The sequence below is a fragment of the Pinus tabuliformis genome, chromosome 9 (genome assembly GCF_031772625.1).
Source record: "Pinus tabuliformis cultivar Carrire ecotype Pingquan chromosome 9, CPIR1, whole genome shotgun sequence".
In the NCBI taxonomy this organism is placed as follows: Eukaryota; Viridiplantae; Streptophyta; class Pinopsida; order Pinales; family Pinaceae; genus Pinus; species Pinus tabuliformis.
In genome coordinates, this window is record NC_142307.1 from 23028517 (window position 1) to 23055323 (window position 26807).

General features: G+C 43.3%; 1 protein-coding gene across 1 annotated transcript in view; it reads left to right on the forward strand.

Annotated features, from left to right (window-relative positions):
• Nucleotides 1–26807, forward strand: part of LOC149146917 (RNA helicase, ATP-dependent, SK12/DOB1 protein) — a 565347-nt gene that overhangs the window by 471089 nt on the left and 67451 nt on the right. The window contains exon 20 of the mRNA XM_089440900.1: nucleotides 629–1097. Within this exon, the coding sequence (XP_089297026.1) occupies nucleotides 629–1097 (469 nt within the window). The remainder of the gene's footprint in view (nucleotides 1–628; nucleotides 1098–26807) is intronic.

The following is a 26807-nucleotide window of genomic DNA, read 5'->3' on the forward strand; positions in this document are numbered from 1 at the left end:
CCTTAGCATAGGTGGAGAACTCTGATGTAAAACTATCTGTGGGCCATAATTGGGCTGCTGGTCAACAAATGTGGAGAAAATTTTCGTCCTGTAGGTTACCCATTTTTGGTGGGTAACAGTGACACAAACAATGAATGGTTCTACCATCATCCTAATTGGAATAGTCCTCAGTCCTACAAATTTAGACAAATATAGATTAGATTTACAGCTTGAAATGCAGGTTTTTATTTTGTAGAATTGATGCTGCTTTTTGATATCTATAAAATTTGGATGCTTGTATATCTCTCATCCCAAATTGTTTCTATAGTGTCTACTGTGTTTCTATTCACATGCCATATAACCTTTTCTTAATCATCCTATAAAATGGTTTTGTATTCATAAAAGCTTATCTTGTGACATTTTTTCGAAAGCAGAACTAAATGTTTAATGTACTTGTACGAACATTATCAATACGTTTTTCAAGCACGTTCACATTTGTGATTTTAATTTCTGTCTATATCGATGTTGTATTTCTTCTTATTGTTCACTATATTTGCTGTTGTCACATTAGCGTTTTTTATTAGTTTGTATGAGGAGTTTCCATTATTTTGAGATATTCATAACACAATTTTGTCTTGTTGTAGCGCAGGTTCCTTTAATTTCATTGGGAGTAGTTTTGAAACCACCTTCCAGTACCAACAAAAATGCCATTGTTTTGGTATTGAATCAAGATCCATCTTTCTCCATGCCTGACAAACTGATTTCAAATAAAAAACCAGAGATCAGAGGAGCTAGTAAACTTTCAGAAGGATACTACCGTAAAGGTGCTAGGGACATTGAAGATGAATACTCTGTTTTTGGGAATATTCCACGGAAAGGAACTGGAGTGGTAAATGTGAGCTTCCCATACTATGGGATAGCAGCAGGGACCGGTTATGTGGTTGGTGAAATTGACAATAAAGGATTTGTTCGTGTCTGCAAGAACAAACTCCGTGTTGATCCTGTTCGACTGCTAGAGGATGTAAGTACTGCAGCATATTCTATGACAGTACAGCAGCTTTTGCAGCAAGGAAAGGAACACCCAAATGAATACCCCGCAGCCCTTGATCCCATAAAAGGTATGTTTCTGCTTGTTTGATATGTGCCATTTGAAAGTGGCAAGTGACATTATCAATACTAAGTTAATGAAATTTTGATTTATAGCTTTATCATTTATGCACGTGTAACCTTGTGGAACATATATATTATCACTTCAAGGCATAGCTATTCTAGGTTTGTCAAGAACAAAGTATGGCAGGAACTCTTAGCAGAGATTTGATCCTTCAAGGCATATGTTGAGAAATCAGGATACTTGAAATTAGGGTAGATTTCTCTTAACTTGATAATCAATTGTGAATGTTTGTTGGCTTCTTAATTAACTTAATGTTCTCTCCACCAAACAATTACCAAAATGTACAAAACCATGAAGATCACAAGAAACAAACTTCAAAGCACACAAAAAATTAGGCTCCAAGCCAGGGAAAAACCCCACAAGGGGGAAACCCAAAAGTCCTCTTCTTATAGAATCATATCAAAGTGAGATATCCAAGACCCAAGACCAAAACCCAGACTGCCACAAAGACCCCAAGGTCGGAGCTCCACGACCAACGATGCCCTGCCTACTTCGGGATCTTGACATCATCACAACACGGCCACATGTCCTCCCAAGCATCTTGTCACCCCACGATGCTTCATCTCTCCCTATCAACTAGATCAGATATATCCACCAGCTTGAGCATGCTTCAAAATGTTCAACCTTCTAATGGAGAAATTTGCTTGTACAATCACAACCCTAATTAGTAACAAACTATCAAATGTATATATATGTTAGCACAAAGCTCTAAGCTCTTCAAATATTTTGATGTTACTTAGGTCATCATAATCAAACACATCTCATTGGAAGTTTCCTTCTTTAGTTTTTCTTAGCAGGGCCAAACTTAGCCTTCAGCGCTTCTTCCAAGACATCCAAGTCTTGCTTATCAATCGTGATTAACGATATGTAATGCTTTAGCCATTCTCCAATCTCAATCATCCCCATGGTCTTTACATCAAGTTGTTAACTGGAGGAGATTCACTTTTCAACCAAGCTCCCTCTCAACTAGGGAGATATATACCTTTTCTTTATCCAAGTTTCTTCTTAACTGGGGAATAAGTTCATCAACAATTTTATTCTTCTGGCCACACAAGTTCTTTCTTTCATATCATCATTTCATTGGAGAACTTTGATCTTTCAAAACTTTATTTCATCATTCCTTGGAATACAGGCAAAATTTTGCATGGCAACAAGGTTATCGATCAATCATTAAGATTCTTATAGCTCCCTCTTTTCATCATGCTCAACATCACCAATTCATCATCAAGTATGAGGTAAGAATCTTCAACATCTTTCATTAATTGATTCAAGGGTTTTGTCATAAACCCTAAGAATCTAGGGTTTTTTCGTACAACCTATATAACAACAATAAACCCTAAAGGCTAGGATTTCTTCATAATATTATTAAAATCCTAAATATCAAGAGAGTAGGATATCATTATATGTTCTAGACTTTACAACAAGCCCTAAGCACCAAAAGGCTAAGGTTTTACAATGAACCCTAAAGATTAGGGATTTTACCAAAATGAACAAATGCAAAAATATATCATGACAAGGGTAGATTCAATCTAGAGATTAATCACTCTAACAAGAATCTTTATGATTCAAACCCCTAGACATAAGAGAGTTAGTAATATAGAGTAAATTTCAAATTGAATGTATCTTATAATGAAGAGGTTAGCTACAAATTTTGTGGTCTTAAGCGTACCTGGAGCTGCTCTTTTTACAAACCTTGTAGGGCTTCCTTATTGTAGGGCTCCCTCTTGTTGAAATTTCTAAGTCTGACACGTCAGAAATTCCTACTGCATTATCTAGTTTATTTTAGCTACTTGTTTATTCCTTGACAAGTTATTTATCCATGTAAATAATGAAAATAAATACAAATGCAGTCTCAACTCATATACATACGATCAACTGAAATAATAAGCAAACACACAAGGGACACCGTTATTTTTGGACAATCGTCCCTCGAAAAACCCAATGCGGGAAAATCAGTGCCACAATTCTGAGGGTTTTATTATTAAGTGGCTTTCTTGAGTACAACTAGGGTGCTAAATTGGCTCACCCAACTAAGATTTCTACACGGGAATAATACCTCTTCTCGGAAGTAGATACTCAGCTTCTCAACACTAGTCTGCCCCAAGAAAATCCTTCCGACACTTCTCCAAGGCTCTGCGTCAACCCTGCTAGCCTCTACGTAGCTCTGGAATGCTCTGCGTTAGCCTACTGTCTCTCTAGCCTTCTATGTCACCCATGCAGGCCGCTCAGCCTCTGCGTAGTCTCTAGATGCCTCTGCGTGGCTCTTGCTACCTCTGCGTAGCCTCCTCACTCACTGTGTTGGCCCTCTGGCACTATCTCTGCCTCTCTGCAATGTACCCACTGCCCCTTGCTGCAACTCAGATCACTTGTTTGAATTTTCTCAGCAAACCTCGCTCTAGAAAATCGAACTAACTGATCAATCTTGGTGTATCTCCAATTGACCCTCAAGCCTCCTCTTTTACTTTTCCTGTTAAGTCTTCAACGGTCGAGATTAAGCCCCTAATCAACGACTAAGATTAGATTTGGCTTGATCCATGTCATTTAGAACATTCTCACCGAGTTTTATATTAATACCCATTGATATTTTAATTTTCCTAAGTTTAGGCTTAGGAACTCCATTAAAAATATTAATTAGTTTAATATCTCTCTAATCGGGTGGAATTTCCCCAAACCATTTCTGGGTTTTGGAGATCTCATGTGCTTTAGCCTCTCCTCCAATTTTCATGGCTAGAGCACATCTGATGCTACCCCAAATCAACACTCCCTCTTAGCAAGGAATGTGCTCTTGTAATGCTCCACCACTGAACATGACACTGATCCTCTAGCACGGTACCTATGCTAATGCTAGGCCTGCTTCCCTACATCCACTGCAGTGCTGCCTCTCATACTGCTGTCCATGGCTCTACCACTACCACTACTACTTCTGTACTGCAGCTTCCTCTCAACATGCTACATCATGCTACACATAGCACTACCATTGGTAACTGCTGCACTGCAACTCAGTTACCGAGAAGTCAATAACTGGTCTACCCAACCACTGACATCCTTGTCAATCCAGAAGCCACCTGATGTTGAAGCTACTTCTGTTGCTATCCTATGCTCCCTCTGTTGTCTCTGTGCTGTTGCAAACACCTTTGTGGCTCTCCCACTGCTGCAACCTCCTCTGTGCCTTTTTGCATTGCTGCAACCACCTCTGTGCCTCTCGCACTACTGCAACCTGCATTGTGCTGCTACAAACCTCTGCACTCTAGCACTGCCTTGTCGCTCCATCCGCATCTTGCTTCTACCGACATTCGTCATCCTGCTACTGTCATTCGGGGCTCCCGTAGCCGGATATGATCCAAGAGTTTGGGTACCTCAAGGATCCTGCCCCTCATCTTCTGTAGTCCTCCTGACTACAGCTCGATGTCACCCCACCTCTTGTCTAGAGGTGCATGAGCACTCATGGCACGGTCGTCATCATTCTCGACTTCTTTCTTCACCTTAGCTGGAGCTGCGTTGGAGTCAGGAGCCTCTCCCTTATTCTTCTTCCTGGGACACTTGGTTGCATAATGACCCAGCACCCCACAATGGAAGCAGTTCACCTTGGAGATGTCCTTCTTCCTCTTCCCCTATTGTCCCACAGATGCCAGAGCTATATCCTCCTCTTCTTTCTTGATTCGACCTCCTTTGTTGCTACTTTCGCCCTTGGTCAATCGTTGATGCCGAACATAATAGTGATTATTCTGCAGGCTGGTTTCTACCAACAATTTACAAGACAAAAACAAGAAAACGCCCAAAATACAGAGAAAACGTCTCTGATATCAATGAAAATTATCAATTATCAGCATGCTGAACCCTAGCCCACAAGCCGGGCTATATAGCTAAAATGCATCACGCCAAAAAAAATAGTCTGCTGAAAATCTGGCCCAAATCGGGTCCAAATCACTTCCTAAACAATAAACGAAAATTAACATAAAAGGAAAAGAAACTAAAATGGAGGATTCGGAAAAGAAAGCGGAGAAATTTGAGGCCAAAAATGACGGAGCACACTCAAACTTCCCCCAATTAGGGAAAAATCAACGTTTCCTTCCATCTTTGCGCTGATCTGCCAGATCAAGGTGTCTCAGCGCCATCAACATGCTATCAGATAGTTCATCATCCTCTGGCTTGGATCCTCTGCATCAGTCGCCCTGGGTTGGAAAGAACTCGTCCTCGAGTTCACAGCAGTGTCATCGGGATCCCCAAAACAAGGACTCAGGTGCTTCACATTAAATACGTCAGAAGTCCTCAAATGACTAGGGAGGTGCAACCTGTAGGCGTTATCATTGATCTTCTGCAGTATCTCACAGGGTCCAATCTTCCGCTCCTTAAGCTTATTATACTCCCCAACAGGAAAGCGATCACGAGATAATACTGCCCAAACAAAATCACCAACATCAAAAAGTACCTGACGACGATGACTGTCTGCTCAAGCCTTGTACTTGGCATTGCTCTCGTGAATGGCCAGTTTCACCTGCTCATGTATGCTCCTAAGATGTTCAGCCATCTCATCTGCCTTAGGGTTCAGACGACCTACTCGTGGAATAGGAGCTAAGTCCAGCACCCCGGATGGATTCTAACCATAAACAATCTCAAATGGGCTCAGTCCTGTGGTTCTGTTTTTCAACCGGTTATATGCGAACTCTGCCTGAGGTAATGCCAAATCCCACTGCTTGGGCTTAGTTCCTGCCAAACACCTCAAAAGGTTGCCCAAACTCCGGTTCACCACCTCGGTTTGACCATCCGTCTGGGGGTGGTAGGCGCTGCTGAAATTCAACTGTGTCCCCAGCTTCCCCCATAAACTCCTCCAGAAATGACTAACGTGACTAATCGAGGAACTCCATGTAATCGCACAATTTCCCTGAAGTAAAGATGGGTGATCCGGGCAGCATCCATTGTCTTCCTGCAAGCTACAAAATGGGCCATCTTGGAAAACCTATCAACCACAACCAAAATGGAATCCGAGGCCCATTGTGTACAGGGTAAACCCAGCACGAAGTCCATACTGACATCAAACCAAGGGCCTTCAGGAATAGGTAAAGGAGTGTACAGGCCCGCATTGGTGAGAACTCCCTTGGACCGCTGACACACATAACATCGCTCCACATAATGGGCCACATCACTGGTCAACTTGGGCCAATAATAATTAGAAGATATCAAGGCCAAAGTCTTATCTCGCCCAAAGTGACCCTCGCTGTGAAGTTCTCTGATAATCTGCTGCCTGAGTGAGCAATCTGGAATGCACAACTGTAATCCTCGAAACAGATAACCATTATGCACAACAAAATCATGTCGTTTACCATCTGTTACCTCCTGAAATATCCTCCCGAAGGAAGGATCCGCTGCATACATATCAGTGAATGTCTCAAACCCTGCAACTCTGGTGCTCATGGTGGTGAGGAGTAACGTGCGACGGCTCAGGGCATCTGCGACTCGGTTCAGGCTCCCGGCTTGGTGTCTCAGTGCAAATGTGAACTCCTGTAAGTATGCCACCCACTTGGCATGCTGCCTACTCAGCTTGTGTTGGCCATTGATGTACTTCAGGGCCTCATGATCTGTGATAAGAATGAACTCCCTCTGTACTAGATAGTGATGCCAATGCTTCAGGGACTGAACTATGGCATAGAACTCCAGATCATAGGTGGAGTAATTCTTCTTTGATCCAGATAGCTTTTCACTGAAAAAAGCTATGGGATGCCCTTCCTGACTCAGAACACCACCAATACCAATTCCAGATGCATCACAGTTTACCTCAAACACCTTCTCAAAATCTGGAAGTGCCAAAACTGGTGCCTCTGTCATCTTCTGCTTGACCAGTTGAAAACTGGCATCTGCCTCCTCAGACCACTGGAAATCACGACCCTTGAGGCACTCTGTGATAGGAGCAATCAAAGTGCTGAAATTTCTGATGAACCGGCGGTAGAAGGATGCCAATCCATGGAAACTTCTGACATCATGCAAGGTCTTTGGCTTGGGCCATTCCAAGACCGCATCTATCTTCGACTGATCTGCCTGAACACCATCAGTAGACACCACAAAACCAAGGAAAGTGACAGAAGTAGTGAAGAAGGAACACTTCTTCTGATTGACAAACAGGCACTCTGTCCTCAGCATATCAAAAACTGCACGGAGGTGGTCAAAGTGTGACGCCCATGTCTGGCTGTAAATGAGGATGTCGTCGAAGTAGACAACCACGAATTTCCCCATGAAAGGTCGTAGAACCTGATGCATAAACCTCATAAAAGTATTGGGCGCATTGGACAGTCCAAAAGGCATGACCATCCACTCGTACAACCCATGCTGCATTTTGAACGCTGTCTTCCACTCATCTCCAGGCCTGATTCTGATTTGGTGGTATCCGCTCTTAAGGTCAATTTTTGAGAAGACCTTAGAACCGGACAGCTGGTCTAACATATCATCCAGGCGGGGAATTGGAAACCTGTACTTCACTGTAATTCTGTTGATGGCTCTGCTGTCTACACACATACGCCAGGAGCCATCCTTCTTTGGCACTAACAGGGCAGGAACTGCACATGGGCTCATACTCCCACGGATGTAGCCCCTCTCCAACAACTCTTCCACCTGTCGCTGCAACTCTTCAGATTCCTTAGGACTGAGGCAGTATGCCGGTCGATTAGGCAGACTCGCTCGCAGATAAGGTCTATCTGATGTTGAATATCTCTCATAGGTGGTAACCCAGGAGGGAGATCCTCTGGCATTAGGTCAGAAAACTCTGCTAGCAGCTGCTGCACCTCTGCTGGTAAATCTGTAGTCACGTCTGTTGTACTATTCCCACAAGGCAGTAATGCATAGACCACGTCTCCATGCTCCATCTCAACTAAGAACCTGGACATAGAAAGCAGGTGATTATTATTGGCCATCGGGGTAAGAGTGGTTCCTTCCCGTCGAGGTGCCAACACTATCTTCTTCCCTTTGATGCTAAGGGAATAAGTATTCTTCCGTCCATCATGCACAACACTGCGATCATACTGCCACGGCCTGCCTAACAATATATGACAAGCATCCATAGACACTACATCGCACCAGGCATTATCAAAATATTTTCTACCGACCGAAAAAGACACTAAGCATCGCCTATCTACTTTTACCTCACTATCCTTATTCAGCCATGACAACTTGTACGGCTTGGGATGGTGATCTGTCTTCAACTGTAGTTTTTGGACAGCCTCTTCAGACACCACGTTCTCACAACTGCCACTGTCAATGATCATCTTGCAGACTTTATCTGCAACTGTGCAAGTTGTGTGAAAAATATTGGTCCTCAACCAATCGTCCCCTGAATCATCCTTGGGAGTCAGTAGACTCTTGTGAATGACCAGAGTCTCATGTCCATCTCCATACAGTACATCACCCTCGTCATCATCATCATCAAACACAGGCTCTCTAATCTCCTCAGTTTCGTCTACCATGTCATCCCCAATCAGGAGATTTTTGCCCTTCTGACTGGCAGGCTTCCTGCAATTAGTCGCTATATGTCCCTGTTCACCACATCTAAAACATTTAATACTAGGGTTAGAATTACCCTGCGGTGGCTGCTGGGTAGGACGGGCTTCTTGAGGGCGGACTGGTCGACTGCTCTGATCGCTTCTGATCACTGGCCTCTTATTTTGTTGTTTCTCCACAGCAAGTGCATGCTGATATGCTTCAGAAACGGTCCACAGCGAATGAAGGCTGAGGGCATCCTGCAGGGGCTGACGTAAACCCCCCAAATACCGCGCCACCGTCTGCTCTTCTGTCTCAGATAAATCGTTCCGGGCTATCAATTGATAGAACTCCTCCGTGTAATCATCAACTGATCTCGGGCCCTGTCTCAACGAATGAAGTCGCTGGAACAAGGATTGGGTGTAGCCGAGAGGAAGGAAGTGATCCTTCAGCTTCTTCTTCATCTTCTCCCAATCAGTAATCTTGGCCTTGCCCTGCCTTTCCCGTGAATGTCTCAACTACTCCCACCACGCAGATGCTCTGCCTTTGAGTTTGATGGCGACCAGTTTCACTTTTACACGATTTGGGACTTCTTTATAATCAAAAATACGTTCAACCTCATTCAACCAATCAATAAATCCATCAGCCTGTAACGTACCAGAAAACTCGGGCAGATTCACTCTGAAACCGAGGTCTCCATGATGATCCTCCCGACCACGATTGTCACGCCCCCAATTCTTTTCCCCCTAAATTGGCCGGGTGCGGCACCGCCTAAGTTAACAACTTTGTTCACCGTTAATTAACTTTACGAACTACGCCTTTAACAATTCATAACAACATGAATTACATATTATTAACGTGCGGAAACCATTAATAATACAAGCATAATAATAACCCAACAAGAATATACAAGATATAATCTTTGTTTTATTATGTAGGAGAAATTTTACAATGACCGGGAGCCGCGCTCCACCGGCGTTCATAAACAAAGCGGGCGCCCGCCCGTGCAAGAGCGCACGGCGGTCTGCCTCAACCTTAACCGAATATAGAATACAACATACACAAGTTCTTTCGTTGAATGGGCGGGCGCACCCGTGCACGACCCGTGCCCAACCCAAACCAAACTTCCGTGTATACCTTGGCGGGTGGGCGCCCTTGCGCACCACCGTTTCACACTACAACCGCGCTGCACAACTCCGTCGCCCGGCTCGGCGGGCACATACCTTATGCGACCTGCGGTAGAGTCTTCTTCGCACTTCTTGTGCGCACTCCTCACTTATGCGAAGAAGCGATGCGAAGATGTGTTGTCCAAATGAGCGCACGCACCATGTGTTTATATGCTCTCCAAAAGGTTGTCGACCTCCGCTCGGCCGACCTTCCAACTTGTAACATTAACGCCCAACCAACATGTATTTACCTTCGGCTCGCCCAATGCATAACTTATCTCTTGGTCAGTGTCATATGTGGAGCGAGCTGCCAACTCGCCCTATAACCGTGTGGACGCTCTCCCATATCCGTGCGCACGTTATGACTGCGCCTTCGCATATCTGAGCGCTCGCACTTCATGACTTAGTCGCTTTTCGTAACGGAGGGAGCGCGTGCCCGTGCCTAAGAACGCAGGGCGTTACATCCTCCCCCACTGGAAATCGTTGTCGTCCTCGACAACATACCATCTCGGTAGCCATCCACCAAGATCATCAATGCCCATGATGTCAACTCCTCCACATATTGCAATCATCATCGCAACATATGTAGAGCCACCGTCTCCACCATATCTCGCCTTGGCAACCATCTGTCAACAAGATCACCATACCAATGTATGTCGTATATCAGATGTCCATGATCATCGACCACCCTGTCACAATCTCCTCATGCTTCTCTCCACCACGGAAGGTTGATCCCTCCAACTCAAGCTACATGTCCACCGCAACAATGTGTCAAACTCCATCATGTCATCACCACCATGTGCAAAACTGCCCATGATATGTCAACAAGTGCTAACACACCTCAACCATGTGCCAGCATCTCATCTCAACAATATGTCATATATCGGAAGTCGTCTCAATCCATGATCATCAACCACCATGTCACAATCTCCACATGCTGCTCCATTGTGGAAGGATGGTCCCTCCATCTCAAGCTACATGCCCACTGCAACATATCGTGTTGACCTCATCATGTGTCGTCCTCATGTGAACTGCTGCCATGATACTCCAACACAATGCTAACATATCTCTGCACACTGTTAACCCCCATGTCTGAACTAGTTGGGTAGCTAATCCAACCGTCACGCCCAAACCATGAGAATGCACATCCTCATGCCACCATCAGTCGTTCCTCAAAGCATCCTGTCACATCCTGAACTCGATCAAGAATCCATCCATATAAGTAAACCATGCTCAGGTCCATGAAGTAGTCCTCAACTGCAACATGTCATCCATAATGTTTGGTGTCAATGTGCTACACGAAGTCAGCCACATCTACTCCAACATCATCCATATGTGTGCCTCCTCCATATGAAGAGACCATCTCATCAAACTCCAACTCTCGGTATGCCACATCCAAGTCCATGAAGCTACCTCCATCACATTTGCAATGTGTCAACCCTCAAGTCTCCATAGAAACAAGTATACACCTGCCTCATCTATCCATGTGCTGCCCATGATCATAGATCAATCAGCTCCCATGTGTCAAAAGGTAGTTGAGTCTCAGCTCAACTCATGCCCCAAGTGTTGCCACCAAGGTATCATCATCATCGTAACTCCATCACTCCAAAGTGTCTCATATCGATCCTCCACATCAAGTCACTCTTTCAAGTCACACCCATGCATGTACTTGAAAGTATGCACCTGCATCAAAGTCCCTGACCTCAGCTCCTCAATGCATCAGATCCTCCACCATATATGGAGTCCCCGAAAGTCACAACAACCTCATGTCATCATGAGCTCCATAAGTCATCCCCAACCAACACTCTAGCAAGCATACAAGTCTCGGCCCAAAGGTCCCTACAAGATGCCTCAACTCTCCATGTAGTAGGAATGCTCCATAGTCTGCTCACAACTCCATCCAAGTCCATGGTCTTGTTGCACAAGAGTGTACAACCTCTCCATAGGCTCATAAGTAATAGTCTCCATGTCACACTAGCAAATCCACCTGCACAACATCCCTGCTTTGGCACTCCTCATTGGATGCCCATAAGTGACACCTCTACAAGTGCTCCACATAATGTCCCTGCATAAGACTGCCATGCTTCATGTCTCCAACCTGATGTCCATGACTAAGTTGCCCATGTAGTCCAACCAAGTAGACTCATCACAACCATCGGCCATCCTCATCCAAGTTTACAATCTTCGATCTAGTGAACTCGGTAACTCAACCATATCATCATCACATCATCACGAGTCCCTTCCATCATAGCTCCTCCACCAAAGTGTCCACCAAGACTATCTCTTGGTCTCGGCCATGAGAAGTCCACCCAAGCAACTCAAGTGTGTGCCCTTCAACCTGTCCATGTGTCATGTCGGGCACTTAGCCAATTCTCCATATGGCTAAAGCATGACCCAATCCTCCACAACGATCATCATGTGCCTCCCTTGTCACGGGCCTTTGTACCTTCTACCATAAGGTCACAAACAACCCCAACGAGTCCTGCAACAATCAACAATCCTTGCTTCTCCATACAGGGTCTCATCATGAACATCCATGGTAAGATGTTCCCTAGCATCGGCACACTGGCTTTGCCCTTTCCTGCATACGGTCCACCCACCAAATGCTCAAATGAAACACAAGTATCAATACTTACTTTATCATCATGAGGTTCCTCCATGAGAGTACCCTCATCCATACATGTCCGCAAACTGCACGATCCTGGTCCAACTTGATCAATCTCAAGCTCGTCCTCCATCATGATCATGTCTGCAACATCTTCAACTATCACGGCTTCCTCTTCCTTGTTTGCACAATCTACAACTTCACCTTGCTCCATTGTCCATCCAAGTTGAAGAAGTTTGTCTCCAACATTCTTTTTCAAGACTTCAAGTTCCTTTCGAATATGGGGATTCTCTTCTTTCAACCTCCTCAACCTGTATGAGGTAAGCAAGAGCTTCCCTTCACATTCTTCCAAACCTGCCATGCCTTGTACTTCGTCTTCCCTGGTTCGTACTTTGTTTGGTCCACAGGCGCCCAAACTGTGTATACCTGCCCACACGCAGTCCCACTTGCCTACCTAACAAGTGCCCAAATCGTATGACCAGCACGTAGTACCGCCTGCCCAACTCTACGACACCTGATTCCAACCTTTACCAGCTTCACCAAGTTCCCTGCAACCATGAACTGGCCTTTGTTCCACTTGTATGTGAAACTAGCTTCCTAAAAGAATGTTGAATGAATTAATTTCAAATGAGCAGAACAACTCAACCATAATACAAAGATATTTACAATAATAGAAACATCAGGTTTCTATGTAGAATATAGAAACACTCAGTTTCATCAAAGAAACTGCTAAAAGAATATAAATAGCAACAGCTAAAAGGAATGAGCATTAAATGCTAAATAGGAATATTCTAATATATTCTAATACCCTCCCTTAATGCTCAATCTATTTACAACACCAATAGACCCTCTGAATTTTACAAATTTATCAGGACCAAGAGGCTTGGTGAAGATGTCGGCGGGCTGCTCTGTTGTGGGAACATATTGCAACTGAACTGAGCCGTCTTCAACAAGCTGGCGAATGTAGTGACAATGAGTTTCCACATGCTTTGTTCGTTCATGAAAGACAGGATTCTTGGCAAGTTTGAGCACTCCCTGATTATCACAAAACAAAGAAGTAGGCCCTGTCTGAGAAACATGCATATCTGCCAGCATACGTCGAAGCCAAACTGCCTCACAGGATGCCTTAACTGCGCCCCGATACTCGGCTTCTGTTGAGGAGAGAGCCACTGCCTGTTGCTTCTTACTAGTCCAAGTAACAGCACTGGATCCTAGATTAAACACATACCCAGCTGTAGATTTACGGTCATCAACCGAACCGGCCCAGTCAGAATCAGTGTAACCACTGAGAATAGGATTGGAACTTCGAGTGTATAGGAGGCCATAATCAGAAGTGCCACGCACATATCGTAGCACACGCTTTGCTGCTTGCCAATGATCAGCTTTAGGAGCGGACATGAAGCGAGAAATGTAGCTTACTGCAAAACTGATGTCAGGTCTGGTAGCAGTAAGATAGATGAGACTGCCCACTAATTGCCTGAATAAAGTTTCATCCACAAGGGGAGAGGATGACTGAGCTGAAAGTTTGAGCCCTGGTTCCATAGGAGTCGTGGCCGGTTTACAATCCTGCATTCTGAATCTGTCCACAAGATTTTTGGCATACTTGGACTGAGAGAGAGATCTGATTTTCAGTCTGCCAAACTTCAACCCCCAGACAATAATGAAGAAGCCCCAAGTCTGTCATCTCAAAAGTTCTGCATAAATCTTGTTTGATCCCATGGATCAAATGTGCAGAGCTACCAGTAATGATAAGATCATCCACATAGACAACCACAAACAAGATATCATCACCAGTATGTTTGATGTACAGGTTTGCATCAGAAGGGCTCCGCTGAAAACCCTGATCTGTCAGGTACTGATCAATTTTCATGTACCAAGCCCGAGGAGCTTGTTTCAATCCATAGATTTCTTTAGCTAACCAACACACTTTCTGTTCTTGACCAGCAACCTTGAATCCTGGAGGCTGCGTCATGTAGACTTCTTCTTGGAGATCACCATTTAGGAAAGCACTTTTTACATCCATCTGATGAACTTTCCAATTGAACTGAGCTGCTAGGGCAAGAACAAGCCTTATGGTACTCATCTTCGCTGTAGGAGCAAAAGTCTCCTCATAGTCGATGCCTTCCTTCTGTGAAAATCCTCGAGCCACAAGTCGAGCTTTATACTTGTCTATGGTTCCATCAGCTTTGTATTTTACTTTATACACCCAGTTGCAGCCTATGGGCTTTTTGTCTGCAGGAAGATCAGAAAGTGTCCATGTGTGATTCTTCTGAAGACTCTGAAATTCGGCTTCCATAGCCTGTTCCCACTCAGATGTACCCTTAGCCTCTGAATATGTTTGAGGCTCAAAAGTACTGTGCAGGTTAGCCATAAGAGCAAAATTGACTGTAGACTGTTGTCTGCTCTTATGTCTAGAAGTTCTGCCTTCAAGGAGCTCATCATCCCGGAGATCACCAATGGTTTTAGCCCACCATTTTGGTCGAAGAGTAGAAGAAGTAATAGCAGAAGTAGAGGAACCAATATCAGGAGGAGGTGGAGGAGACTCAAGAGCAATAGGGGCCGCAAGAGAAGGGTTATTTTCTGGAGGAAGCTCAGATAGAGTATGATCAAATACTGATGCTACATCATCCCTCCCATCAGGTGGACCGACCGGAAGAAGAACACTGTGAGGCTGATCCTCAGAACACTGCTGAGAAGAAAAAGACTGAAAAAATCCTCTGTCTTCATCAAATACTACATCCCGACTGAAGCTAAGACGACCAGTGGCTATATCTATCAGCCTATAGGCCTTGTGATGATCATTGTACCCTGTCATCATGAGTTTCTGGCTTTTGGAATCCAACTTAGATCGCCTAGCAGCTGGAATCCAAACATATGCAACTGAGCCAAATACTTTGAGATGACTGATCTTAGGCTTTCGGCCAGACCAAACCTCTTCAGGAGTCTTCCCTGTAACAGCCTGAGTGGGTGATCTGTTAAGAAGATAAACAGCAGTAAATACTGCTTCAGCCCAGAATTTGTTTGGAACACTCCTGTGTTGTAGCATGGAACGAGCCATTTCAACAACCGTGCGATTGCGACGCTCGACAACACTGTTTTGCTGAGGAGTGTAAGGAGTGGTTAATTGGCGTTTGATGCCATGGATATCACAGAAGTTGGTAAACGCTGAAGAACAAAAATCCCCCCCATTGTCTGTCCTAAGGGTCATTATGTTACAACCAGATTCTTTCTCCACTAAAGTTTTAAACTTCTGAAAGGTACTAAGAACATCAGATTTATTTTTTAAAAAATATACCCACATCTTTCTACTGAAATCATCTACAATAAGTAAAAAGTATTTGCAAGCAGTGATAGAAGCTGTATTCATAGGTCCGCAAATATCAGCATGAAGTAACTGAAGTACCTTAGATGCGCGCCAAGATTCTCCATTTTTGAATGAAGACCGATGTTGCTTTCCCGCTTGACAGGCGCTGCATACCCCCAACTGCTGAGTCTGAATATCAGGTAATCCAGACACAAGTCCCTCCCTAGAGAGCTGAGAGAGATACTGCATATTGAGATGCCCATATCGCTGATGCCATAGAGTGCTGATAGGAGAAATACGTGCTGCTAGAGCCACTTCTGGAGAGTCACCGGTGTCAAGTAGCCTGTATAAACCATGATCTTCTAGGCCAACAGCAACTGTTAAACTAGACTCCCTATCAATAATGGAGCACTTGTGGGTACTGAACACTACATCAAGTTGAGGAGAATTCCTCATAATCTGGCTGACAGATAGCAAATTAATTTCCATACCAGGAACATAGTATACATTCAGAAATATAAGTGTGCGCCCACCAGACTGAATTTGAACTGTACCTCTGCCAGCTACCGTGTACTTTTCACCTCCGCCAAATACCACGGAATCACTGAAAGGTGAGAAGTCAATAAACCAGTCACGCCTGTGAGAAAAATGACGTGATGCGCCAGAATCAATGTACCATGCAGAGGAAGGAACATGATCTGAAGACCTTTTAGCCATAAAGGCGTAAAAGGCAGACTCTGTCTGCTCGGAATGTTCTGCAACATTTGCTGTCTGATGTGGCCCTCCCTGTTTCCTCTGTTCAGAAGCAATCCTCTGTCGGCAATCTTTCTTCATGTGACCAAACTTGTGACAGTAATTACACTGCACACTTTTCTTCCGAGCAGGATCAAAAGGCTGAGAGGAGCCTTTCTGCTGAAAGGACTGAGAGGACTGATATTTTGCAGAAAATGCATTTTCCGAGGACATTGATGAGGCACTACTACCAAACTGTTGTTTCCACCGATCCTGCTGCAGAAGTTTGGTACATAAATCTGGAAACTTCAGATCAACATTTGTGGTGGTAATGTTGAGCGTTTCAATGAAGTGTTCATAAGATTTCGGTAGACTTTTCAAAGTAATGACTACCATATCTTCCTCCTCCATGGTCCGACCAATGGCTTCGAGCTGATCTCAAATGTCTTTAATTTTGTTGAGATGTTCCGGTAAAGACATATGTTCGTCCATCATGATGGAGAACAACTGATTTTTGAGAAAAAAAGCTCTGCTTTTATCAGATGTCTCATGCAGTTCTTTCAACTGTTGCCAGATTTCAGCAGCTGTCTTGCCAGAAGGGATCTGTGGTAACTGATCATCAGCGACAGAGAGCTTGAGAAGCATAACAGCCTCTCGATTTCGATCATCAAATTTATCTTGATCGGTCCCGGCTGTACCGGGACGAAGCTCTTTGCCCAAAATGAGTTGATCAAGACGCCTGTACTAAAAAATGGTCAACATTCTTTGTTTCCAAATGTTATAGTTGCTGCCATTAAAGCGTTGATTTCCTTCTAACATCAGATTGGTAAGTGTGGCCATTTTCCCAAAGAAAAATACAGAAGTCTGACACACAAGAACAATGTAGCTGCCTGTTTATCCTGATGTAAATTAAAGAACAGACTTTGTCCTGCTAAAAAAATTTTACCCAGCAAAAATATCTCTTCAGTCTAAAACAATAGTAATACTGCTAGCACAGAATACAGTTCTGAGAATACAGTTTCCCACAAGAGAATGCAGGTCTACCACAAGTGTATACTGATGCAATAAACAGATGTCACAGGTCTGAGTTTGTAATGAAGACTGTCAGGATCCCAAGAGAAAAAAAATTCTGCTGATTGGTAACACTGCCGTCAACCAGAACCACAAATACAGCAAATATAAATATTGAAAGATGGACCCACATGTGCTGTCTTAGCTTCACGTTTACACTGCCGGCAGACACCACGAATATATACGTCTCAGGTATGAAATTGGTCCACAAAACAGATACGAAGATCTTAAACAAATACGAAGATCTACACAAATTGGCCTACGTGAGCTATCAGAGCTTCACGTCACGTCTCAGGAATGCCGGCAAACACCACGGATATATACGTCTCAGGTATATACGTATATATATTTCACGTCACGTCTCAGGCATATACGCGTTTGAAAATAAACACGGGTTTGAAATTTGTATCCACGGGTCTGAGGTATATATCCACGGGTTTCAAAGTATTAACCACGGATTTCAAATATAACTGAACCACGGGTTTCAAATGTAAATCCTCGGGCTTCAAAATGAATATCCACGAGTTTCAAAAATACACGCGTATCCACGGGTTTGACAGCTTTGAAAATAAAACCACGAATTTTCCCGCAGATCGAATTTTCAAACCACGAGTCTGACTTTCAAAAAACAAATGAGTTTTGAGAGAAAACACCTGGATCACAAATGCTGAGAAATTCCACGTTGTGGTCAAGTAGCCGCCAGGTGAAGAAGAAGATAGCCGGATCCACGATTCCAAGCAGAACTGGCCAGCCAAAAAAAAACCGCTCCCACGAAAACAGTCACCGCCACAGAGTTATTTCCTTAATAAAATGATCATGCAAGGGAAGAATCCATTTCTGTATCGAGATGGACGACTGTAAGCTTTTATCACAGCGAGCAAAGCCGAGGCTAAGACTCAGTGAAGGCTGCCTGGCTTACAGAGGGCTCGACCTTAGAAAGGACTCAAGAGATTACAATGCAGAGAGAATTATTGTTCAAGAAATCTCTTAACCTTGCTCTGATACCATAAAAGAATGTTGAATGAATTAATTTCAAATGAGCAGAACAGCTCAACCATAATACAGAGATATTTACAATAATAGAAACATCAGGTTTCTATGTAGAATATAGAAACACTCAGTTTCATCAAAGAAACTGCTAAAAGAATATAAATAGCAACAGCTAAAAGGAATGAGCATTAAATGCTAAATAGGAATATTCTAATATATTCTAATACTTCCTTCACCTGCAAGTACTTGCTTCCACTGTCACGAGCAACCTTGCTCAAATATCAACTGTCAAGTGTATGTACACCTGCTTGACCCAGCTTCCTGCAAGACTCCTCCAAGTCTTCAGGCTAGCTCTGATACCAACTGTCACGCCCCCAATTATTTTTTCCCTAAATTGGCCGGGTGCGGCACCGCCTAAGTTAACAACTTTGTTCACCGTTAATTAACTTTACGAACTACGCCTTTAACAATTCATAACAACATGAATTACATATTATTAACGTGCGGAAACCATTAATAATACAAGCATAATAATAACCCAACAAGAATATACAAGATATAATCTTTGTTTTATTATATAGGAGAAATTTTACAATGACCGGGAGCCGCGCTCCACCGGCGTTCATAAACAAAGCAGGAGCCCGCCCGTGCAAGAGCGCACAGCGGTCTACCTCAACTTTAACCGAATATAGAATACAACATACACAAGTTCTTTCGTTGAATGGGCGGGTGCACCCGTGCACGACCCGTGCCCAACCCAAACCAAACTTCCGTGTATACCTTAGCGGGTGGGCGCCCTTGCGCACCACCGTTTCACACTACAACCGCGCTGCACAACTCCGTCGCCCGGCTCGGCGGGCACATACCTTATGCGACCTGCGGTAGAGTCTTCTTCGCACTTCTTGTGCGCACTCCTTACTTGTGCGAAAAAGCGATGCGAAGATGTGTTGTCCAAATGAGCGCACGCACCATGTGTTTATACGCTCTCCAAAAGGGTGTCGACCTTCGCTCGGCCGACCTTCAATCTTGTAACATTAACGCCCAACCAACATGTATTTACCGTTGGCTCGCCCAATGCATAACTTATCTCTTGGTCGGCTTCATATGTGGAGCGAGCTGCCAACTCGCCCTATAACCGTGTGGACGCTCTCCCATATCTGTGCGCACGTTATGATTGCGCCTTCGCATATCTGAGCGCTCGCACTTCATGACTTAGTCGCTTTTCGTAACGGAGGGAGCGCGTGCCCGTGCCCAAGAACGCAGGGCGTTACAACGATGCTCTTGGAATAGGGCATGATTGTGATATGGGTTCACGAAACTGGAGTCAAAATCAGAATCGTGATCCTCCATCTCACGATTACCGAATTCCTGCGCTGCTAGACGCTGGGTTAACTCTGCAACTTGTCTCTGCAAATCCTCAATCATCACATCCTGAACACTACGATCACAGTGTGGGACTTCCTCATTCAGAACCTGCCCACGACGACCATGACCACGACCACCAACCATTGAAACCAGTGTTGTTAAAATCGCGATAAAATCGCGTTTTTTTCAAAAAATCGCGATTTTTTCACCTTTCCGCATAAAACGCGATTTTTATCCCAAAAAATCGCCGGATTTTTTTTATAGCGATTTTTTCCGAAAAAATCGCCGAGGGCGCGGGCAGCGGGCTTTTAATAGGGAAAAATGAATTTTTTTTATGTCATTTGACTGTCGCCGCGCAGAGGAGGAGAAGCGCTGAAGGAGAAGAGCTGAAGGGTTTGGGTCGACTTTGGGAGCGAATCCAAGTGTTTTTAGGAGAAATCCAAGACAAGATCACCAATTTGTCCATAAAAACGGTAATTTGTTATGACTATGAGAACCAATTTTTTATTTTTTTTTTCATTTTTTTTAAACATTGTTTATGTTTTTTGAATTTTCATTGTTTTTTGGCATTTGCCATTGGCATTTGGTTGGGTAACTTGGGTTTGGAAATTGGGATTTTGGAAATAATTAACTTATAATTTTGTAAATGCTAAATTGTAATTTGTATTATGTAATCCTAAATTCCTATTTCCTAATCCTTATTTTTCCATAGGTTTGCAAATTCAAAATTCAAAAACAAACATGCCAAGGAAATTGGATCCTTTCTGGGAATATGGTGAACCTAAAGCTCTGAATGATAGACAAAACTTGAATTGCAAGTTGTGTGGAAAGGAGATAAGCGGGGGGGTGTACAGGTTGAAGTTCCACCTTGCACAAATCCCTGGACGTGATGTGGGGCCCTGTATAAATACAAATCCTGAAATTATCCAAAGAGCCATGAGAGCATTGGGAGAATTAGAGCACACTAGAGAGGCCAAAGAAGAATTCAAAAGGCAACTAAAAAGGTCAGCTGAAGGAAGTGGGCCAAGTGGCACTGGTTCTACTGCAGTGTCAGTCAATCCGGTAGCTGCATCATCATTTTTTGTTCCTCGAACCACACCTGGTTCACAACCAACTATCGGTTCAATGCTAAAAAGAACTGAAAAAGAACAAGCTGATAGGTTGATGGCAAAATTTCTCCTCTGGAGTGATATTCCTTTCAGCATTGTAAGGAATAATCCATTTTTCCAACCTACTGTTGATGCTATTGCTAGTGTTGGCCCGGGGTACAAAATCCCTTCTCTTCATTATTTCAGAGGCCAGATTCTTCAAGAGGAAAAGCGTGACTGCACCCAAAGATTGGAGGATTTTAGGGCATCATGGGCACAAACAGGATGCACTGTTATGTCAGATGGTTGGATTGACCAAAAGGGGAGAACCCTTATAAACTTCTTGGTTAGTTGTCCCAAGGGGACTATGTTTATCAAATCTATTGATGCAACTCATCAAATCAAAGATGCAAGAACTTTATGTGATTTGCTGGATGTGTTTATTTTGGAGGTGGGTGCAGAAAATGTTGTCCAAGTCATAACGGACAATGCGGCAAATTATGTTGCTGCTGGTAGAATGCTTATGGACAGGCATCCTACTTTATTTTGGACACCTTGTGCTGCCCATTGTATTGATTTGATGTTAGAGGACATAGGGAAAATTCCCTTTGTCAAAGATATTGTTGACTCATCAAAAAGCATCACAAAATTTATTTACAATCACACATCTGTGCTTAGCTTGATGAGAAAATGCACCAACAACAAAGAGTTGGTGCGCCCCGCCATTACACGGTTTGCGACGAGTTTCATATCTCTTCAATCCCTCTTGAATTCTATGTGGGATTTGAAGAGAATGTTTCTTTCAGAGGAGTGGCGTGCTTCGTCAATGAGCCGCAAACCAGAAGGAGAGGCCGTGTGCAGACTAGTTTCATACCAGGAAGACTTCTGGGCGGGAGTGCAGGAGGTGTGCGCTGTTACTGAACCTTTGGTAAAGGTTCTTCGGTTGGTTGATGGTGAGAAGCCCGCAATGGGCTATTTGTATGAAGCCATGGACAGGGCCAAAGAAGCCATTCGGTCCTACTATGATGATAAGGGAGATGATGGGTTTCAGAGACAACTCCTTCTATGGGAAGTGATTGATGAGCAATGGAACAACACACTCCATCGTCCCATTCATGCTGCTGGGCTTTTCCTGAACCCTGCATTTTCTTATGCATGTGGGTTTGATTTTGATGCTGAGATCGTGGATGGATTATTAACCTGTGTCCAGAAGATGGTGAGATCTCCAGAACAACGTATAGAGATCTCTAAACAAATTGAGACATATAAGATGTCAGGTGGCACATTTGGCTTTGAGATGGCTGTCACTGATAGGACGATTAAAATGCCAGGTATTTTTTAGTTTGTACTTTGTAACTTTGTTTCAAATTTTATTGTCTCTTCAAATTCCATTTTTTTCTTATGTTTATTTAAAATTTTATTTGTAATTTTGTTGTAGACGCATGGTGGAAGATGTATGGTGGCAGAGTACCCCTTTTGCAAAAGCTTGCCGTACGCATCCTCAGCCAAACATGCAGCTCCTCAGGATGTGAGCGCAATTGGAGTGTATTTGAAAAAATACACAACAAGAAGCGCAATAGGTTAACAACTTAACACTTAAACATTTAAAATATTGCAAATTTCCAAATAAATTTTTGAATTCATTAAACAATATTTTTTTTATAATATTAATTATTAATTATTATTTCATGAACTTTGTACAGGTTGGAGTCCCATAGACTTAATGACATGGTCTATGTCTACTACAATCTTCGATTGTGGGTGAGGCAACTAGAGAAGACACCTGATATGGATGCCATCTCATTGGATGGGATTGACACCACTGCTGAAGGGAGGGTTGAGACCGAGAGGCCTCTCATGGATCCCACTGATGATTGGTTAGTGCAGGATGAGGGGGAGGAGGAGGAGGAGGAGGAGGAGGAGCAGGAGCAGGAGGAGGAGGAGTTGGAGGAGCAGGAGGAGGAGGTGACACCGCCTACCCGGGCTACCACTACCACCAGTAGAGGACGTGGTCTCCGTCTACCTACAGTAGCTGCTACTTCTACTTCTTCAGCTTCTAGAGCACGTCAGACTCCACTGCCATTTCCACCAGCACAGGCACCAGCATCTTCATCTAGGGGAAAAGGGAAAGCAGTGACATTTTCTCGCAAGAGGGGTAGAGGAAATCAATAGGATTAGAGTCTTAGACTTTCATTTTATTGTATATGACATTATGACATGATGAGATACATTATCATATTTTTTGTTGATATTTTGAGGCTGAGTTGGGACTCAGGACTTACTATTCAGGACATGATTCAATGTTATGTGTGATTTTAGCACTAGAAATGATATTAAACATCTTATATATTAGTTTTTTTATCATATTTATGTGTCAATGTATTTATTTTATGTTGTAGATGGTTTAGATATTAAAAAAATTGAAAAAAAATGAATATTTTTGTGCCAAACTCTTTTTTCCCGCTTTTGCCGATTTTTTCCGCTTTTTTTCCCGGCGCCGATTAAATCCCGCTCGCGCTTTTAACAACATTGATTGAAACTGATGAACTCGCACCCCAGGAAGATGCTGAAGCTCTGATACCAACTGACGCTGGACAAAATAGTGATTATTCTGCAGGCTGGTTTCTACCAACAATTTACAGAACAAAAACAAGAAAACGCCCAAAATACAGAGAAAATGTCTCTGATACCAATGAAAATTATCAATTATCAATATGCTGAACCCTAGCCCACAAGCCGGGCTATATAGCTAAAATGCATCACGCCAAAAAAAATAGTCTGCTGAAAATCTGGCCCAAATCGGGTCCAAATCACTTCCTAAACAATAAATGAAAATTAACATAAAAGGAAAAGAAACTAAAATGGAGGATTCAGAAAAGAAAGCAGCGGAATTTGAGGTCGAAAATGACGGAGCACACTCAAACTTCCCCCAATTAGGGAAAAATCAACGTTTCCTTCCATCTTTGCACTGATCTGCCAGATCAAGGTGTCTCAGCGCCATCAACGTGCTATCAGACAGTTCATCATCCTCTGGCTCGGATCCTCTGCATCAATTGTCTGATCTCTTCTTGGCAAAGAGTTGCCCACATCTCTTCCCATCCTAGAAGATCAGCTCTGCCCAGGATGCTTTGGACAAATGTCTCCCAATCCTCGGAGACTGCATTCAGTGCAGTCCTCACCATGAAATCCTGATTCGGTGTGGCCCCTATGGAAGTAAGTTGGTCCCGAATCTCTTACAACCTGTTGAGGTATAGATCTATCTGCTCCCCCATCTTCATCTGATACAACCATAGTTGATTCTCCAACAACATCTTCCTCTACATGGAAGTGCCTTGATTCAATGTCGTTAAGGTATCCCACTTCTCCTTTGTTTTGTTCTTCTCGGCAATATGCAGTACTACATGATCCTTGACCCCATCAAGGATTATTCACTTTGCCTTCGCCATTGCATCCTTATACCTTTCATTATCAGCCAAGTCGATTGGGATAGCCACGATTCTCAAGGCGAAGCCCTTGATGCGATGTCTATTTAGAACAGACAGGATCCTGGCCTTCCAGATGACAAAGTTGGAGGTCCCGTCCAACCTATCCTTATCCCTCAGTCCATTCATTGCCATCTCCGCTCCTTTTCTGGACTCCCTTTGAGCCTCGACTTCCCTCCTAGAAGGTCTCTCCTCGACTTGCTCTTCCTTGGTTTTGTCTCGTTAGGTACTATTCTGTTTCGATAGCAACAACACCCCACCAACTTCCTAATCCACAATCTGCCCACAACTCCCGATGCCCCAACAACTGAAGAACCTAAGCCTTCTAGCTCTGCGCAATCTGACAAAGGTTGAATCATTCCTCTAGCCAACTGCGTCAAGCCTACCTGACTAAGTAGGATGACATGACTCTTTGTGAGCCTCTTCTGCCTCTCTCTGCCTCTGCGCAGGCCCTCTCTCAGCTCAAAATGATGACACAAGCCCTCTGCGTCACTCCCTCTCTGTTGCTTTCTGCTTAGGAGTAGCTCTATCTCTCAGGACAACTGCTACTGCTGCAAATATTTTTGATTATGTTGGCATCTTCAGTTCCTTTGTGATCTGCAATGCTTTGATACCATGTTGAAATTTCTAGTCTAACACGTTAGAAATTCTTACTGCATTGTTTGGTTTATTTCTCCTACTTGTGTATTCCTTGACAAGTTATTTATCCATGTAAATACTGAAAATAAACACAAATGCAGTCTCAACTCATATACAGATCATCAACTGAAATAATAGACAAGCACACAAGGGACACCGTTGTTTTTGGACAATCGTCCCCGGAGAATCCCAATGCAGAAAAACTGGTGCAACAGTTCTGAGGATTTTATTATTAAGCAACTTTCTTGAATAAAACTAGGGCGTGAAACTGGCTCACCCAACAGAGATTTCTACACAGCAGTAATGCCTCTTCTCAGAAGCAGATATTCAGCTTCTCAGCACTAGTCTTCCCCATGAAAATCCTTCCAGCGCTTCTCCAAGGCTCTGCGTCAACCCTGCTAGCCTTTGCATAGCTCTGGAACCCTCTGCCTCAGCCTATTGCTTCTCTTCGTCATCTCTCTGGCCTTCTGCGTCACCCATGCAGGCCCCTTAGCCTTTGCGCAGTCTCTAGCTGCCTCTGCGTAACCTCCTCAATCACTGCGCTGGCCCTCTGGCACTATCTTTGCCTCTCTGCTATGTGCTCACTACTCCTCGCTACAACTCAGATCACTTGTTCGAATTTTCTCAGCAAACTCTGTTCCAGAAAATTGAACCGACTAAGCAATCTTGGTATATCTTCAACTGACCCTCAAGCCTCCTCTTATACTTTTCCTATCGAGTCTTCAACGACCGAGATTAAGTCTCTAATCAACGACTAAAATTAGATTTGGCTTGATCCATGTCATTTAAAATATTCTCACCCAGTTTTATATAAATACCCATTAATATTTTAATTTTCCTAAGTTTAGACTTAGTAACTCCATTAAAAATATTAATTATTTTAATATCTCTCTAACCGGGTGGAATTTCCCCAAACCATTCTGGGTCTTGGAGATCTCATGTGCTTTAGCCTCTCCACCAATTTTCATGGCTAAAGCACATCCGTGCTACCCCAAATCAAGACCTCTAAGTCATGTCAACATCTTTACTTTCCATTTAGAAGTCCACGGTTTCAACTCGATTTACCTGCAATATTTGTTGACAAGAACATTAACCAAAATATACAAGTACAATAGTGTGATGATTATCTAGGGTTTTCATTATTTTCAAGAGAGAGAGCTCCTAGGGATTTGAGTTACAAAATCTAGGCATCATTTAATTTCTCTCTTGCCAAGAATTGTCATATATCTCGGGCTATTTATAAACTCTACACAATTGTGAGATAGGGCTTCTTAGAGGGAACAAGTGAATAAGAGAGAGACTATCATATGTACAATCCATAGTCATTAACAATCTTTAATGAGGATTTTCCATCCCTAGAATCATACTAACAACTAACCCTAGAAAATAAACAATTTATACATACCTCAAAACTTACATACCTTTGTCTTTCATGCTTGAAAGATTGATATTCCATTGAGCTTGTTTCCCTTTTTTTCGGAAGACAAAAATTGTTAGATAACTAAAACATGAAGGGTATTGTTAGTACTTGTATTTGATGAGGTCTTTAAGGCCTTTCTACACACTGGTGTAAGACGAGTTCTACTCACAGTTGTAGACTATTTCAGAGATATTAAGTTTGATTTCTTCCTAGGATTTTCTGCCACTTATAGGTCTTGGCCTCCCTATATATATGTATGCACATGTCTGTCAGATCTCAATTCCTTCCTTTGCTGGTTCATGGAGCTATACCCTTCTTTATAAATGCATAT